Raw genomic sequence first — 16,959 nt, 5'->3', positions numbered from 1 at the left:
GACCAGGAGTTCAAAGGCAGGCAGCTCCCAGGCTCAACGGCCTGCAGTCACGGGGAGTACAAGGAGTCTTGTCTGGAGGCTGACGTATGCAGACTCTCTGGGGCTGTGTCCCCTGGGGCTGTCCTGTTTCGGGGTGCCATACTTTGCAGATGTCCACATCCTCTGACAGAGATGGGAGCTATTGGCCACAGGGAGGCTCAGAACTTACCTTCTGTCCAGAATATTCCCTCGCCTGGAGTGTGGCTCGGATCTCCAGGGAGAGCTGGGAAAATTCCTGGGCCTGGGGCTCATCCCACTTTGCACAACAGAATATTAATACCGTGGGCCATTGCGATGCAAATTACACAACAAGCATCCTGCCCTGGCTCCAATCCTGGTGTTACCCTTTCCCGTTCCCCCACTCAATGCGAAGCCCATGAGAAGAATCTATAAACAAACTCAAATGCTGGGGCCTCGGTTGTTTGTCAGTTCCTAGAAGGCTCCTTCATCCTCTGAGAAAACATCTTTTCTCAAAGTTTTAAGTTCCTGATATTCCCATACGTGTCCTGTAAAATCCCCAAACGCCTTTTAGGTGTCAGCCACCACCAAACCCTGTCCAAAATCAGGCGGCACCAAGTTCCACCCTGGGCAAGCGAACTGCTGCTGAGGGATGACATCTCAGTTACTGGGGTGAAGGGGGCCAGGGAAGGAAATGTAAGGCAGGAGACTGCCCTGGGTGGCTGGGTGCATGTGCACAGGGCAGTTGGGTTCGGGGGCCAGGGTGGGCACTGTAATTCTGCGGTGATCTCAGTGCTGATGTGCAAATCCCTCCTTTATCGTCCAGGAAGCTCCCCGAAAGGCGGCACAACTAACTGTGCGTCTCCACTCTATCTTGAGTGTGGACAGTGCAGATCCCAGGGGATCAATTCCAGGCTTTCAGCCGGCAGGAGCCGCAGGGCTCACCAACAGATCTCACCGCATGGAGAGCCCTGGGAAACTCTGGTGATGTGAGTAAAAGGTAAAAGTTGGTGGGAGAACCCCCTCTCCAATGAGTGCTGACTCCAGAGATCTGTGGGTTGCACTTCGAGGGGCCATGGGAGACTCCCTCTGCTGAAAGGAGAGAGCAGGAAGGCAGGTTGCTTGCCACCTGGGTGTGCTACCTTCTCCCAACTTCTATGTTCACCTCCTGCCCTTATTCTACCTTCTCTCCTCCAAGGGATCCAGGCCCTAGTTCATCTCTCCCTTCCTACAGCTTTGGAGAGAGGACTGAAGATTCATTCTGATCTCTTCTTTATCACCTCATAAATGCCAACGCAGTAGTGCAGACCTGGGCTGAGCTCAGGGCTGGGAGGGTGGGGACAGGCAGTGCCATGCTGCTTTACATTGTGTGGCCCCTGCTGTGTATTTGCAGAGGCAGCCTTTGTTTGCCAACGTTGGGAAAACAACTTTTAAGCCTGTCCCAGGACTGTTCCAAAAAGGAAACACCTACCCGTCACAGTGTCACCTGTCTTCACCAGTCTGTGTATTCACAGAAATAAGCCAACCATTTGGCCATCAATTTTTGACAGGCCTTTTCTTTGCCCTACATGGTGATCATGATAATATGACAGGCTGACACATAGTTCTTAAGAGACTCAAGAACAAATGATAGCTTGTTGGGGTGGCTTCTAGAGAAAAAGGTTTAAGAGCATCTGGTTTCAAATTCTAAATCTGAATTCACCCAAGACTCGTAGTAAATTCCCACTAAGGTTTTAGATTTCCCCTCTGCCAGTTAGCTTTGGAAACGTGGTTTTCCAAAGGCCTCCGTGGGAGCTATCACATCAAACAGTTACTCTGGATACAGTAAGAATGTCAAAGGTTGCTCCGAGGAGCCTGAGTGAACGTCCTTACGACTGGCCTCACATCTCACACCTCAAGCCCGTGGGTCCTGGATGGAGAAGTGAATCAATGATGAGAGTGAAGGATGAGAAACTGAAAACTCTTTATCACAGCTTGGACTTAAAAGATAAGTGTGGGCAAAAGAGGGTTTATAGTTGCACTGTGACATCCTCTTGAGTTAATAAAGCTATTGTAAATAATCATAACCTGCATGTCTTTTTCCACACAAACAACTGTAAACCTAATTTTGCCCACCCCATATATAAATAATTAAAACAAAGAAGACAATTCTGTGATTTCTTATCTTTCAATCATTGAATAGCATCAAATTCATTTTTAAAACACAGTCATGGAAAAGCTTGTTTTTGTATAAGAGGAAAATAGTAGGCATTTGAGTAATATTTAGGCCCCCTGAACTTTAAAAATAACTAATTATGGCCCTGGCTGGTTTGGCTCAGTGGATAGAGCGTCGGCCTGCAGGCTGAAAGGTCCCAGGTTTGATTCTAATCAAGGGTACATGCCCCGGCTGCGGGCCCGATCCCCAGTATGGGGTGTGCAGGGGGCACCCGATCAGTGATTCTCTTGCATCATTGATGTTTCTATCTCTCTCTCCCTCTATCTCCATCTTCTCTCTCTGAAATCAACAAAAATATATTTTTTAAAAAAGCTTCCCTTTAAAAAACAACAACAGCTAATTATGGTATTTGCTAGAGCCTGAAGATATTTAAATAGGTTTGGGAACTTCTTTTACTGGAAGTCTCTGCCATTAAAGTGGGTCTCAGGTATTGGTATTCCACTTACACTTAATCACACATACACCTCTGTACGTTCCAAAGATGCTCCCCGTGTTACCCTTGCCAGGCATCCTGTCGGTATACAGGACACAGAGGCAATCGTGAGCACGCCACACACCCAGTGGCTCAGGAAACACGCTGATGAAGACGTGCTGGGACTCATCTTGCTATAAAAGAGACCTCAAGGAGTCCTGTTCTGTGAGATAAGGCCACTGTCACGTTCCTGAAAATGCAGAGGGTAAGTGACTATGGCGGCTGGCTCTATACATGGACAAGGTTTTGGAATGTCTCCTCAGATAAGCTCCCTGCCTCAGTGGACAGAAGAGATAATTGAGTTACAAAGTTGAGGTGTTTTTCTAGAATGAGATGCTATCCGGTTAGACATAAGCTGCCCGCTGTGCGGCCGAGCTGTACTGTGTGTATCTACTGCTCCTGACACCCCCCGTTCCACCAGCGTCAGAGGTGAAGGGACTTGTGTAATGACGCTGTGCTGCCTGGCTGTGCTGTCGGCCCTGACAGGGCCACCCCGACCCTCGGAGAGGAGGAGCGGGTGCCTCTCACCTTGAAGGACTGCACGAAGGTCCAGAGCAAAATCCGGATGGTGTAGCCCTGACGCAGAAGCTTGATGAGGCGGGCGGCGCGGAAGAGCTTCAGGAAGCTCATATTGAAGCCGCTGGTGTTCACCAGCTGGGGGACCGAAAGGAAACACAGAATTAGTGGCATTAGAGTCATTTAGAAAACAGGAGCACTAGTTCGTATTTACGTATTTACCCCTCATTCAGATAATAAAATTGGACATGGATTCTGTCTTTTGTGCTTAACCCATCTCTGGCTGATGGGCCAGTGAGGACCATCTCTCCCAGCCTCCCCAGGCCTGCCGTCTATTCACAGGAAGAAGGTGGGGGGGCGGGGGGGGGGAAGTACCCTGGAGGGTGCCCTGTGTTAGACAGAAACAACCTGCTCGTCTTCTGTAAGTGGTCCTAACTCTGCACTTAGATGCCCAACGAACTGATCTCCTCCAACATTCTAAGAGAGCTCCTATGAGCTCTCCCAGTCTTCTTTAGGATGAAAAGTTTAGGGAAACGATTCGGGTCTAACAACTTTGGGGGCAAAAATCCTAGACACCAGGTCTCTTCTGGCACTCTCTCTATCCATTCCACTCACTCCAGGAGATGTCTGCTATGTGAGTCACGCAAATGAAACAAGGCTTCCGGGAGATCCGGGGCCCTCCGATGTTGGCATTTTCTGGCTAGAGCTCAGGAGTGAGGAAGTGAACTCCCCACCCTCAGAGGGCTACAGGTTTGGTTTGATGCGTTTAAAACAGACTGAACGTGCGGAGGGCTTTTTTAGATGCTACTTCAGGGCCAAGCTTAAAGACCAGCTCTACGAGCCATGCACCTTGCTGTCCGTCAGAACGATTTCTGTGATGCTGCCGATCACGGTGATGAAGTCGAAGATATTCCAGGTGTCTCGGAAATAGTTCTGCCAAGAGAATTCAGTGATGGGGGCATCAGAGAAAGGAGGGACAGAAAACCAGGAAGAAGAGAAAAACTGGGGAGAAGATAACTTTCATTACATAACTTTGTCACTTGGAATGGAAACTTGTTAATTTATGTACAAGTTCATCCTATCATTGGCTTCAGTTTCCTATTTCTCACCAGAAATGCTATGTCTCCTTTACTAATTTGGGAATTTCTCATTCGGGAAGCAGTCTCATCACTATTTGAAGACCTTGTTATTGAAGGTGTCACTAAAAAGCTCATATGTAAGGAAGAGATTTGTGGCCGAGAACATCATAAATCCCAAAAAAGAAAGATCATTGTCACCTATAAGACAATCAAATTATTTACAATATTATTTCAAGGATTTCTACAACTATAACTCTATCCATCTTGTATCACGTGACCCTATAAATATACAGTTCTGACTTTCCATTATTAATAAAAGCCACAGAGATGTCCTAAGTGACTAGAGATGAAAGATGTGCCAAAATCCGCTCTAACTCCATTGAGCCTTTCAGACCAACGGCTGATTTGCAATAGGATGATCAGACTTGGTTTCCCCTCTCTTCCTCTGCTCTGTTACTCCTTTCGAGGAGGTGTAATGAAATAAAGTACAAGGAAGCAGTAATAAAGTGAGTGGGTTGAAGGAGATGGAGGAGAGACAAAGGGCCCAGAAAATCCACCAATCAGGTAACACTCTGCCTAAAAGTGGATTATGCGGCCGTTTCCAGGGCTCAGGTGAGCAAAGACCTTGGACTGTGTTCCTTAAAAGACACAGGACACACAGGTCTCCCAATGTCACCTGCTTGCCCACAGCTCTCTCATAGCACTATAGAAGCGCACCCCCTCCCATCCTTACGGCTGGCATCAGTGAGTCCTTGCTGTGTGCGCCAGATACTGGGCCAGGCCCTTGGCATTCATTCGATTCATCTATTCCTCCTATGGAGTCTACAGGTAGATAGTGATACCTATGTTCATTCAGCACTGAGTGGTAGGGTTGGTAAGAAGAGTGGGGAGAGACAAAGATAGGGAAGCAGTGTGGGGAGATGAGCTACGTATAATGAACACCTACTCAGGATTGGAAGCCTTAGATGCCTTGGGCATACTGCCTAATTGGATACACACAACAAATATCTGAGGCTGCAAGGTAGCTATTGTTATCCTCATTTTATGAATGAGCAAAGCGAGGCTTGTCCGATTCCCAAGTCCTATGTACCTGCCAGGCATATAGAGAAACTGGAGCACACAGCCTCATAATCACACTTTCCATGGCGAATACTTATTCCTTCATAACTGCAGCCAAGGTGAGTCTCCAAGTTCCTCCTATCCCCAACCTGGGGCAGCTGCCTAGTCCTGGGATCTCGCCCCATAGAGCAGAGAGAATACAAAGCCGGGTCTCAGAGGACAGAAGACCTGGATTCCAGGCGAGGATGCTTTCCGACAGTATGGTAGAGCACCCACAGTGTAGTCAGAATAGTACGTTACGGTGGACAGAGTGTGGGCTTCCCAGTCAGCCAGGCCCGGGTCTGATTGCTGGCTCTGCCCTGTAGGATCCCTGGACAAAGCATTCGATCTGCCTGAGCCCTGGCCCACCCATAAGGAAGACCACTGCCCATCGGCTAGAGCTGCTATGAAGCTGAAATGAATAATATGTCAAGTATTTGGTACTTAATAGACAACCAGTATATGTTCATTCTCTCCCTCTTTTTCTTCCTTTTTTGTCCCCATTACACTTTCCAATTCTACTGCCTTTTATTGTGTAATCCTCAAAAGAACTACACAATTTTTCTGACCTTACGTCTCCTCATTTAAATGAACAACAATAATGCTAATGATGCTATCTGCCGTGGCTATTTCAGTCACTGAGAAGACCTGACGCGGTGCATGTTAGGGTATCGAACACCTAGCTGTGGTCGGCAAACTGCGGCTCGCGAGCCACATGCAGCTCTTTGGCTCCTTGAGTGTGGCTCTTCCTAAGCCTTAGGAGTACCCTAATTAAGTTACTTACAATGTACCTACCTATGTAGTTTAAGTTTAAAAAAATTGGCTCTCAAAAGAAATTTCAATCGTTGTACTGTTGATATTTGGCTCTGCTGACTAATGAGTTTGCCGACCCTGACCTAGAGCACTCTATCAACGTAAAGATGTGCCTGGAACTAGTGGTGCTTTTCATAGCGTGGAGAGGCCTCGAAACCTTGAATGACAAAGTCTGTATCCAGCATTTACCGTAATTAGACACGTAATTGGGGACTTAAGGCACAGGTGACACCAACACCACATGCAAGTAATCAAGATGCACAGGGAGACCTCCCTCGTTGCGGTACCACTTCTCTACCACCCCGCTCACCCCGCACTCAGGGCTAGACTGTATTACCCAGGCATGTTTGTTGGTGGTGGTTTCTTTTCACTCTTTTATTTCTCCAAGTCTCAACTCTCAAAACACTCAAAAGAAAGTGAGGCAAACAACAATGCGGCCACCTGCAATGGGTTTCCTTCCACTCTCCTCCCCAAGCCATCCAATTAATGACTTTTCAAAGGGCCTTAACAGAGCAAAGGCAACCCCACAATCAGCACTCGCAAGGGAAGTTTCCCTTCTTGCAGAGAAACCCGGACACACGTCTCGTTTGGAATGGAAGCTCACATGAAATCAGGGGGAAACAGCTGTCGAGTGGGTTTCCCTGCAGCCCACTGGTCTCCCTGTAAACGCGGAAGCAAGGGGGCGGGGGCCGAGAGGACTCTCTTGTCTACAGGACATTGAGGCACTGGGCTAGGTTCGCTTAACGCTCTGGAGAGCAGATGCAAGAATGTGCCGATTATAATGAATAGTTGAAAAGTCACAGGAGGACTCATACCAGAAAAACTCATCCCAACCCTTCCCAAACCCAGTTCCAGAATACACACACCTCTCTCTCCCGCCCACACACATACACACTTCAAAGGTCATTAGCTTTTATAAGCTTAATAAACATTTTTGTTGGCAGAAATTACTCTTCGTGTGACTAAGGGGAGGAGGCACATTAGGTAAAACCTATTATCAACTATGTTTGAGGCTAAGAGGGACAGCTATTTTCCCATTTGAGTTATAAAATTTTATGCCTTTTACAGTAAATGAGCACTCCAGGTTTATTAGCTCAGTCCTTGCTTTGCTCCCTAGCAACAGATAAATCGCTAAATCGCAGTGCTAGTGAGACCCACTGACTGTCACCCCTCGACCACTGACGGAATCGGACAGGACCAGAGCTGATGGCTGGATGAGTGTGGCGCTCTCCTATCCTTTGCCCTTTCTCCCAACCCACCATTGCCTTGTCTCCACGGCAGTTTACTGAGCAGCTAGTGGAAAGGACCCCACCATCAGGTGGGTAGGTACACGAACCGTGTTTGAGTAGTGGCACCCACCCTCCTTCCCACAAACGCCGGGGAGCCAAATGGGATGAGGATACATGCCATCACGTACCAAGAAGCCAAACGCGATGATCTTCAGGACACATTCCAAGGAAAACACCATGGTGAAGGCGATGTTCAGGTACTTCAGGGCCAGCTCATAAGTACAGGGCGCAGAGTAGTACTGCCAGGAAGAGAAAAGAGGAGAGAGAGAACCAACCCTTAAAGTGAGAGGGGTACTCTGTGTCCCCGAGGCTGGCCATCTCTCACCCCTGCCCTCGGGTGAGAGGCTCCCCACCGCTCACTTTCTGCTGAAGTGTGTTCCCAGGAGGCCCACGCGACCTCCATACGTAGCTCTACTCTTTCTCTCATACCCTTGATTGTGGACTGGACCCCTGGTAGCGGGGTGTGCAGGAGGCAGCCAATTGATGTTTCACTCACATCCACATTTCTCTCTCTCTCTCTCTCTCTCTCTCTCTCTCTCTCTCTCTCACCCCCCACCATTCCTGGCATTCTGGCACGTGGCGCAGGAGAGACTGACATGGAATTATGCAGAGAAGACTTACATATTCCATAGGGAAGACTTACATATTCCATAGGGAAGACTTACATATTCCATAGGGAAGAACGAAATAAAACCGAGGGAAACACAGACCCTCCCCCAAGGCTACTTATTAGCAAAAGCCAGTCTTCTCAAGATGAAGGTGGGCAGGACAGAAACCTTTTCCAGAGTTAAAACTTGCCCATGTAGTATTAAACAAGGTCAAACCTCTTCCAACACTCCGTTACAACCCTGTGATCACCTACATCTCCGCAAATTTCCACCCTTGTCTGAAACTCATTGCCATCACAACCTCTGGTCTTGGGAACTATTGGGAAGCTGCTATGCTTCACTGTATTTTGCCCCAAAGACTCAGAGGCTGGGCTATTGATGGAGAGAAGATCAAAAAGAGAATCCACGACAGAAAAGTAGGTAAGGACCCTCACACTGGGAAGGTGGGGTGTCTTGGGTGAACACGCAATTGCTCTGTGAGGGAAGAGTCCCCGAGGTTCGCCTGCCCCAGTGCCTCCGGCCACCACCCTCTCACCTTCATCATCAGCACGATGGTGTTCAAGGCGATCATGGCCATGATGGTGTACTCAAAGGACGGAGACACCACGAAGTGCCAGACGCGGTACTGGAAGGTGTGCCTGTTCTGCGGCATGTAGCGGGTGAGCGGCTTGGCGCTGATGGCGAAGTCGATACACGCCCTCTGCAGGGAAGTCGTGATCGGTTATTGGCCCAAGCCCCAAGCCCCCAAGCCTTGCACATTCGTGGCTCTGTTAGGTGGTTAGAAGAAGAGGACAGCGTATAAAACGTAGGGTGGCACAAGCAGATGTAAAAATGGCAAGAGGGATTGTCTGCACAACACTGTAGGTGACGTGTCACCTTAAATGAATACACAGAACTGTGGGGCCCTGTCACATGGGGTAAGGACTTCATGGTTCCTAATAATGTCCTTTTCACATGGCGTGCGGCGAAGATGCTTAGGCAGGAAGCCTTATCTGATGCCCTCGGTCGGAAGGCAAAATCTCTCTATGCGTTCCCATAGCACTTGATGCACTTCCCTTATCGTCCCAGTTTCTAGTTCAGTTCCATCATAAAACCACAAACCCTACAATCTACCAGAACTATGCTTGTTACTAGAAAAGCGGTTGTAAATGAGCCATATCCCCTTCCTTTAGAGCAAACATGCGTCGCAGAGCAACACAGCCAGGTGACCAGGTGTCTTAATCACCCCCCACCATACACCACACTTCCGGACTCTGCACGGCACCTACAGGCCTTCCACAGAGCGGATGCTCAAAAAAGTTTACCTAACGACCGAGTAATTTCCCCCACCTTCTCCCTATAAATAGTAAGTTAAGGAAACTGCCTTCCTTCCCAACACTGCTGGTCTGAGTCCCTCTCTGGTGCCCTGCCTGCCCACGCTGCAGACCACCTGACCTACCTCGTTCTTCTCCAGGCTGCACTCCTCCATCATCTTGTCCCCTTGCTCCTGGAAGGTGATGATGATGAGAGCCACGAAGATGTTGACAAAGAAGAAAGGGAAGACCACAAAGTAGACCACGTAAAAGATGGACATCTCCATGCGGTTGCTGCGGCTCGGGCCTCGGTCCTCCTCCGTCACATCGACAGAATGCTGCAAAACCCTGTGGGGACAGGATGAGGGGCACAGAGGGTGGGTGGCCGTCTCAGCCGCTGCTCTGACTCAAGGCTTCAGTAGGAGATACGCCACCGATTATATTCTCTTGTCTGGCCCCCTTGACTGTGCAGAACCTCCATTAATATATTTGGGGTCTATAATAACCAAGTTGGTGGGGATTCAGTGACCCTCAACCCACGGCTTTTCTAGCCCGCTCCATCAGGCATCCAACTTCTAAGCAACAGAGTGACATTATTTGATAGTGTAGGTTGTCATATTCAATACCAAGAGACTCCTGATTTCCACTTGGCATTTTGCTGCCAACTAGAGCATGCTGCTTCCAGAAAGGGGCATCTTAGTAACTGCCAAGTCTCTGAGAAGCCACTGTACAGCTACGGGTAGCATAAAAACTGTGTTCTTTCCTGGCCAGTGTGGCTCAGTTGGTTGGGCATCGGCCCACGCACCAAAAAGTTGCCTGTTCAATTCCTGGTGAGGGCACATGCCTGGATTGTGGACTGGACCCTTGGTAGGGGGTGTGCAGGAGGCGGCCAATTGATGTTTCACTCACAGCCACATCTCTCTCTCTCTCTCTCTCTCTCTCTCTCCCTTCCTCTCTTAAAAACAATAAAAAAATCTTTTGGAAAAAAAGAGACTACATTGTCTTCTTTAGAAGAGGTGTGATCACAGAAAGTGTCTCTGTGTTCTGCTAGCTCATCCCTAAAATCCTCAAATCCTCAGGTGTAGGGCGAGCTTGGAGGTGAAATCTGTTTAAAACAACTCCCAGGGACTCTTGTAAGGGATAGAAAGCTGTTCAAAACTTACTTGCTCTATTAGAGTACAATGGGTCCACTCAACTCCTCAATACTTGGCTAAAACATTAAAAGTTTCAAATATTTCCCAGACATTGTCATCTCCCTCTCCATTCTTGCCTTAAGGATTCCCATTCTTCCTCTCTCCTGCCTCTCTCACCCACTCAGAGCCACTTACTCTCCCTGGTATAATAACTAAGGGTTACCCTGGTTCATCCTGAATCGGCTTCTCAAAGGCAACCACATGGTCCCACCCCAGCTCACAGACAAGCAGCTCGTCACTCACTGAGGCCATCCTTCCCCCGTGGAGACGGTGAAGAGGGTCAGCAGAGCCCAGATGATGTTGTCGTAGTGGAATTCATGGCGCTTCCATTCCCGACCTTTCACCTCCATCTTGTTTTTCTCGTGATCTACGTAGTTGCCTCTAAAATCAGTGCAGAAATGAAACAGAGCCCCTTCACTATAGCTCCCAGGGAGTCAGGGAACTCTACGGACGTCAGTGATGCAGGGTAACTGGTCAGTGCACAGATGCAATGAAAAAGGAATTTTATTCAAGGCAGTGTACCACTGTGGAATAAAAATGGGATTTGGTGCCCAACAGACATAGAAGATTGACTCTGAATCCTTTCAGTAACTTAAACTTTCAGAACCGCAGCTCCACATCTAGAAGATGCAAATAAAACCTATCTCAAAAGGTGGCTATAAAGATTTAAGAATATATATATATATATATATATGGTAGAATGCCAGGTACCATGTCGGATACAAAAAAGATTCTATATACTCAATAAAAGTGTAGCAACCTCCCATTTTGCCTTTTTCTAAAAGAGGAATGTGAAGGGTATGAGAGAAAGAATAGAGCTATGTATGGAGGTCGCGTGGGCCTCCTGGGAACACACTTCAGCAGAAAGTGAGCGGTGGGGACGGGATGCATGGTGGCACTTACATGCACTCCTTCTCTGTGTCCTTGGAACTGTCCGTGCAATAAAAGAACTTTCCCTTGAAGAGCTGAACGGCGATAACAGCAAAGATGAACATGAAGAGCTTGTAGACAATGAGGATGTTGAAGACGTTCTTCAATGAGGTCACCACGCAGTCAAAGACAGCCTGTGCACAGAAGAGCCCGGGATGTGAGTCCCGGAAGGGCCTGCGCGTTTGCCTAGAGCTGAGCCAGCCCACTGAGAAGGTGCCTCAGGATACATCGCCTTGCTAAGCAGTGACACTCATGGGATTCAGAGCTGGCTTCCAAGCTGGTCACGACTACAAGGACCCACCACCTGAGAAGGGGACACACGCTCTGAATCTGACAGCGACCCAGAGCAAGAGAGACAGATGCATCGGACAATGGAGGAACTCCTTTGAGGAATCCCATTAGGTGCACTCTATCTGGTGGGAAGACAGAAATTTATTGCAGAAAGGGATCTTTGGGTTCGTTCAGCCCATTTCAGCCATTAAATAGCTTGTTCCCTGATCGTGCATGTATTTGGTGACATTCTTAGATTTGATTCGTATACTGAATATGTCCTTTTCTCTTTACCTTTCTAAATGGGTTGGAATGAAATAAACTATCATCTTTGTCCATTTTAATGCAAGTTTGCTCCAATTACATTCAACCCCTCACATAAATGTTCTCCCGTTGAAAGCTGGGATAAAGATTACTTAGGTGGTATGGGAGGGATGGACAGCCACCCTGGGGTGGGCATGGAAGACCAGGTGCGCCAACACAGGATCTTCAGTTAAAGGGGCACTGGATTCCTCTTGGGAGAAGCCACTCTAAGCCCGAAGCCATGAGAAGGAACTTGGACCTCAACACCTTGCAAGCCATTTTTAGGTTATTTTCTAGGTTTTTAGGTTTAGCTCACTGGAGAGTCTGGTGCACGGTGGCATCGCATCCCTGCAGTCGCTCTTCGCAGGGCGGGTGAACACTGCTGGTGTAATTAGTTCAACACTGCAGGGACTGTGAGTGACATGCAGCCTGTGGAACCGTCAGAGCCATCCACATCTCCCTCGGTGACCGAGCGACAGAGAGAAGAACCAGCTCTTCTTCATTAAACGGAATTAGCCAAGGGTGGGGTCGCCCTCCAGTCTGTTATCTAATCGCATCACGCCACCTGTCCCCTCCCCAGGACCCCACATAGCGTGGAAGAGATGAGACACAAGACGGCAGCTACCAAGAGTGGTCAGGGCCCAGGTCTCCCGGCCAAATCTAGTTGGCGTGGGACAGAAGGGAACGAATACCTGTGGGCACTGACCCAGTCCAGGCCCAGTGCTGGGCCCGTCACCAGGTGGAGGGCTGTAACAAGCAGCACGTGAAAGACAGCCCGGCACTGTGGGAGGTGCCTCCTCCTGGCGGGAAGGCAGGGCCGGGGAAAACAGGCAGTGAGGGCACTTCCCGTGGGGCATGAGCCTCCTGGGAACCTGTGCAGGTGACCAGGGCCCTGGGCTCTAAGAGGAAGCCGTGGCCCTGCCAGGTAGGGGGCTTTCAGAAGTGACTTCCCTGCTGTCCCGGCCTTTGATAAATCCAGCTGGTTTTGCTGCCTCTGCAGAGCCGGAGGGCGGAAAGGGAAACAGTGTGCTGAGGGCAGCATGGGGGAGGCAGAGGGGTTGGTGGGGAATATTCTAGAATATGTGAACCTAATGAGGAAGGGGAACTAGGAAGCAGGGCTGGCTGTCATTCACAGGAATTCAGGAGACAACTTTTCTCCCAGGACACTTCCGCTTCCATAGCAGCCATGGATGTGTGTGGGGGAGGCAGGTTCAACCTGTAGCAAACAGGACTGGACTGGGGAAGCACACCCCGAGGGCAGGAAGAATCGGGGAGGGCACCTGTCAGGAGCAGCAGAACCAGATGACCTGCCTGTGCAGGCAAACACAGCTCCTGGCAACAGGAAGACCCTAACTCACCCTAGCTCACTTCCCCGTTTCTTCTCTGCTTCTGCCCCAAATGCCTCTGTTCTTGGGCAAGCGACTGACCTATCAGTGCCTCAAAAACAGGAAGGGCCAGTGCCAGAGTCCGTCCTGCTCCAGAATCTCAAGCAGGGACACACCCTGGTTACCTGGCCTGACCCAGCGTGGAGACCGCAGACAGCGGCCCCGCTGCTTCCATCTGGGGAGGCTCCGGGACAGTCACACGGTTTTTCCTGAATGACAGGCCACAACCAGAGTGTATAAACTATCGCCTGAGGCCGAATGCAAGAGGCAAAAGCCCCTTCATAGATTTCCTGGGATGCTGCCAGGTAGATGAAAAGAACCTAAGCCCCCATGTGCGCAACAGGACTATTCCCAGATACAATTTTACAAGAGCAAGCCAACCGTGGCTGCAGAGAGAGGATGGGCAAAGGGGACTTGTTGGGAAGAAACTCAGAGAGCATTACCTTGAGCTTGGGCAGGCGCTTGATGGTCTTCAGAGGCCTCAGCACGCGGAGCACCCGCAGGGACTTGATGGTCTTGATGTCCCGCCCCTTGTTGGTTCTGCAGGGGAAAGGCCCCCAGGGAAGCCCAGTGACATTCACATTTCTGCATTAACCACGGAGTAAAGGGGGAGAGGTAGGCCAAAGGCCAGGACTCAGGTCCTTCTGGGAGACGCCACAAAACATGCATTGGGAAACTTTTCAAGGCGCTCCCCAGTGTGCACACTCTCATATGCACACACACATAAGTATCCTCACATAGAGACGCACACACACAGAGGCATCCATGCACACATGTTAATGACCACTTCCTCGCCCTATCAGCCAGTGGAATGTTGCTAAGTAGCTCACTGGCAAAATGAACAAGAAAGAGAACTTGACTAGGGAACATGATGGTCACACACTGTGGGTCCCCGGGGTGCCCAGGCTACTGCTTCTGCAGTGGTAGACTCGCCGATGACATTGGTTAAAGGAATTAGTACCCCGTGGTTGAGAGCAAGTCTCCTTAGGGGACTTGACCTCGCCCTGTCTTTGGCTCTAGGTTTGTCACCTCAGCAGAGCTTGTCAGCTCAGGGGAGAGCAGGGTGAGGAAGGCTGGTGGGGACCTGACACCCTTGCTGTGCAGGGCTGCCTATTCCAGAGACGGCATGTCATGCAGGCTTCTTGCCAGGACCTTGGCTCACACCCCAGTGATCCGTATGGCTGGCTCTTCCCGCAGTCCCCGCCCCCCCCCCCCCATTTCAGATGCTGTGCACCCAGCACAGACTGCAGAGAGCCCCGCGCTGGGAGAAGCCCAGACTGCAGTGCCTGCCCACCTCCATCCTCCCCCACAGCCAATGGCCCACCCTCTGCAGCCTCTTGGCAACGTTTGCTCCTTACAGATACATTTCTTTTTAGCTTGAATGAAGTGAATAAATCAACCTGCAATTTCTCTCTCCACCCTGCTCATCCCCTGAGATCTTTGCATTCAATTCAAACAACTGCAGTTTGTAAAACACGCAGACGGTGTGGATGACTCTCAGCAGTGAGCTCAGGCTCTGGTTCTTCCCTCGTGTGGGCCCAGACGACCATCACACCAACTTCCTGAGCAATGGGTCCCAGAACATCCGATGGGCCCTTCCTGTCACACCCACCCCCAATAGGGAGGTACGTCCATCCCAGGTCGGAGACATTTAATGTAATTCAAGAAATGCTGGCTATGCTCAGATTGTAAATTTAAAGACCCTCTTAAAGGTTATAGGCCATGACCGACAAGTCACTTTTAGTCAACCCTGGAGGTGAACATAGATAACCCAAACATGTCACATCGATAAGGTCTTTTGCATGCAGGGGCTTTGTATATTTTATAAACTTTTTTACTGTATCAGGGTCATCTATCTACCTATCTAAAAAAGGCAAAGCCAAATCCATATTCAAACCAATCAGAAGGGTTACTTCCCAAGAAGGCTTGGCGACTCCTTTCAGTGGAAACTCACCGCTCACGTAAACGCACCGTGCCTTCCTTCACCAGCCACTCTTCCCTCCCAAACATGCTTTCTCCCGCCTCCCACCCAGGCCCGAGTTCTTCCTTCAAAGAAAATTGAGAATAATATTTACCCCAAAGCGTTTCTATGGAGGATCCGAGCAGAAAGCAGTTTCAAAAAGAGAGAGAGAAGGGGATGGGGAGAAAGAAGATCAGAAACTTCATGGACAAAGGGAACCTTACAAGACAGGAAACCGGAGGCGCACAGGCCTGTGAGGTCCCGCTCACAGCCTCTCGGCCTTGACACCCGCCAAACCCACAGGCTTTGTGAAAGGCAGGCCAGCACCCACGTGCTCCCCACCCCCTCCCACTTGCCAAAGGCAGAGGGTGCAGCTGCCTCCATCATCGTACTTTATTCCACTGAGCCTAGAGTAACTAAAGTTTTAAATGCAGGCTTTTATTTCCATCTCTTTAGTCATCTTTAGACAAACACTGTTTCCAGTGAATTTATAAGAAACCAGCTGGAGGAATACACCTGTTCTAGGCCAGAGTTCACCTCTCTCGAAGGGCATTCAAGTCATCCTGCCATATTTATGCTCATGAAGGACTTCATTCAAACAGGGGTCATGTGACCAAAGTAGGAGGGGCACTCTGTCATCTTTAAAAAGCACAGATGAGCGACACCATAAAACCGCCTCGAAATATGGGGAAGGCGCGGTCTATCAGGGTCCCCGTGTCACACGAAGGGATGCCTTTTGATAAATGAAATGACCAATTGTCCATCGTGAGCTGTTTACCGTACAACTTGAAAAAAAAATCATCTGGGAGCTCTACTGCTGAGGTGTAACAACAGCTTGGCACATACCCAGGTTGCAATAGATGTTTCACACACCAATGTTTCTCTCTCTCCCCCTTCTCCCGCTAAAATTAATTTTAAAAACATATCAAAAAAAGGGTGAGAGCATAAATGTAAAATATTTGAGGTGAAATCATGAGAGCTAGCTTTTTACGTGTTTCTTCCTGGCTAGAGTCTGAGCTAAGCACTTGCAGTGCAACTCTTTATTTGGACGCCCTAATAACTGTAGGGCGTAGGTGTTACTATCCCTGTTTTACAGAAGAGATTCGGAGAGGCTGAGTGAGCGCCCGGCCTTGGCAGGGCGAGCTGGGCTGTGGTGCTGGGAGCTCTTGCTCTGCACCAGGCCTCTGCACCAGCAGGCTCTGCTCTGGGCTCCGTCAAACAGCACACCAGATTCCAGGCCGGAACAGATCCCCGAGGTCCTCTTAACTGCGAGGCACCGGCGGCCGGGAGATGGGCCTTGCATAAGATGACCCGGAGAGTGAGCTGCAGCACCTCATGACCTGGCCTGCTGCTATGAGGCAGTGCCTAGAATTCAGGCTTTGGTTCTTAGTTGCTGGTTGCAGTGAAGACAATTTCTCTTAAATTTTTTTAATGTGCCACAAACCTATGTTATACCACCATATACCACAAAAACTTCTAAATACCATTTTACTCAGTAAATGGCCCCGTACTCAAAATTATATTAATTTCACTGCAAAT

At 49.3% G+C, this 16,959-nt stretch overlaps 1 protein-coding gene across 1 annotated transcript in view; it reads right to left on the bottom strand.

Moving 5' to 3' along the window:
* CACNA1E (calcium voltage-gated channel subunit alpha1 E) overlaps positions 1–16,959 on the bottom strand; it is a 420,129-nt gene that overhangs the window by 31,499 nt on the left and 371,671 nt on the right. Inside the window, exons 28-36 of the mRNA XM_081111805.1 lie at positions 15,536–15,547; positions 13,904–14,000; positions 11,476–11,636; positions 10,816–10,953; positions 9,526–9,727; positions 8,623–8,787; positions 7,608–7,718; positions 4,050–4,133; positions 3,213–3,338 (exon numbers count right to left, since the gene is read on the bottom strand). Coding sequence (XP_080967931.1) covers positions 3,213–3,338; positions 4,050–4,133; positions 7,608–7,718; positions 8,623–8,787; positions 9,526–9,727; positions 10,816–10,953; positions 11,476–11,636; positions 13,904–14,000; positions 15,536–15,547 — 1,096 coding nt within the window. The remainder of the gene's footprint in view (positions 1–3,212; positions 3,339–4,049; positions 4,134–7,607; positions 7,719–8,622; positions 8,788–9,525; positions 9,728–10,815; positions 10,954–11,475; positions 11,637–13,903; positions 14,001–15,535; positions 15,548–16,959) is intronic.

Source organism: Myotis nattereri, assembly GCF_964212035.1.
Source record: "Myotis nattereri genome assembly, chromosome: 18".
In the NCBI taxonomy this organism is placed as follows: domain Eukaryota; kingdom Metazoa; phylum Chordata; class Mammalia; order Chiroptera; family Vespertilionidae; genus Myotis; species Myotis nattereri.
This window is presented reverse-complemented; position numbering and strand designations above follow the sequence as displayed.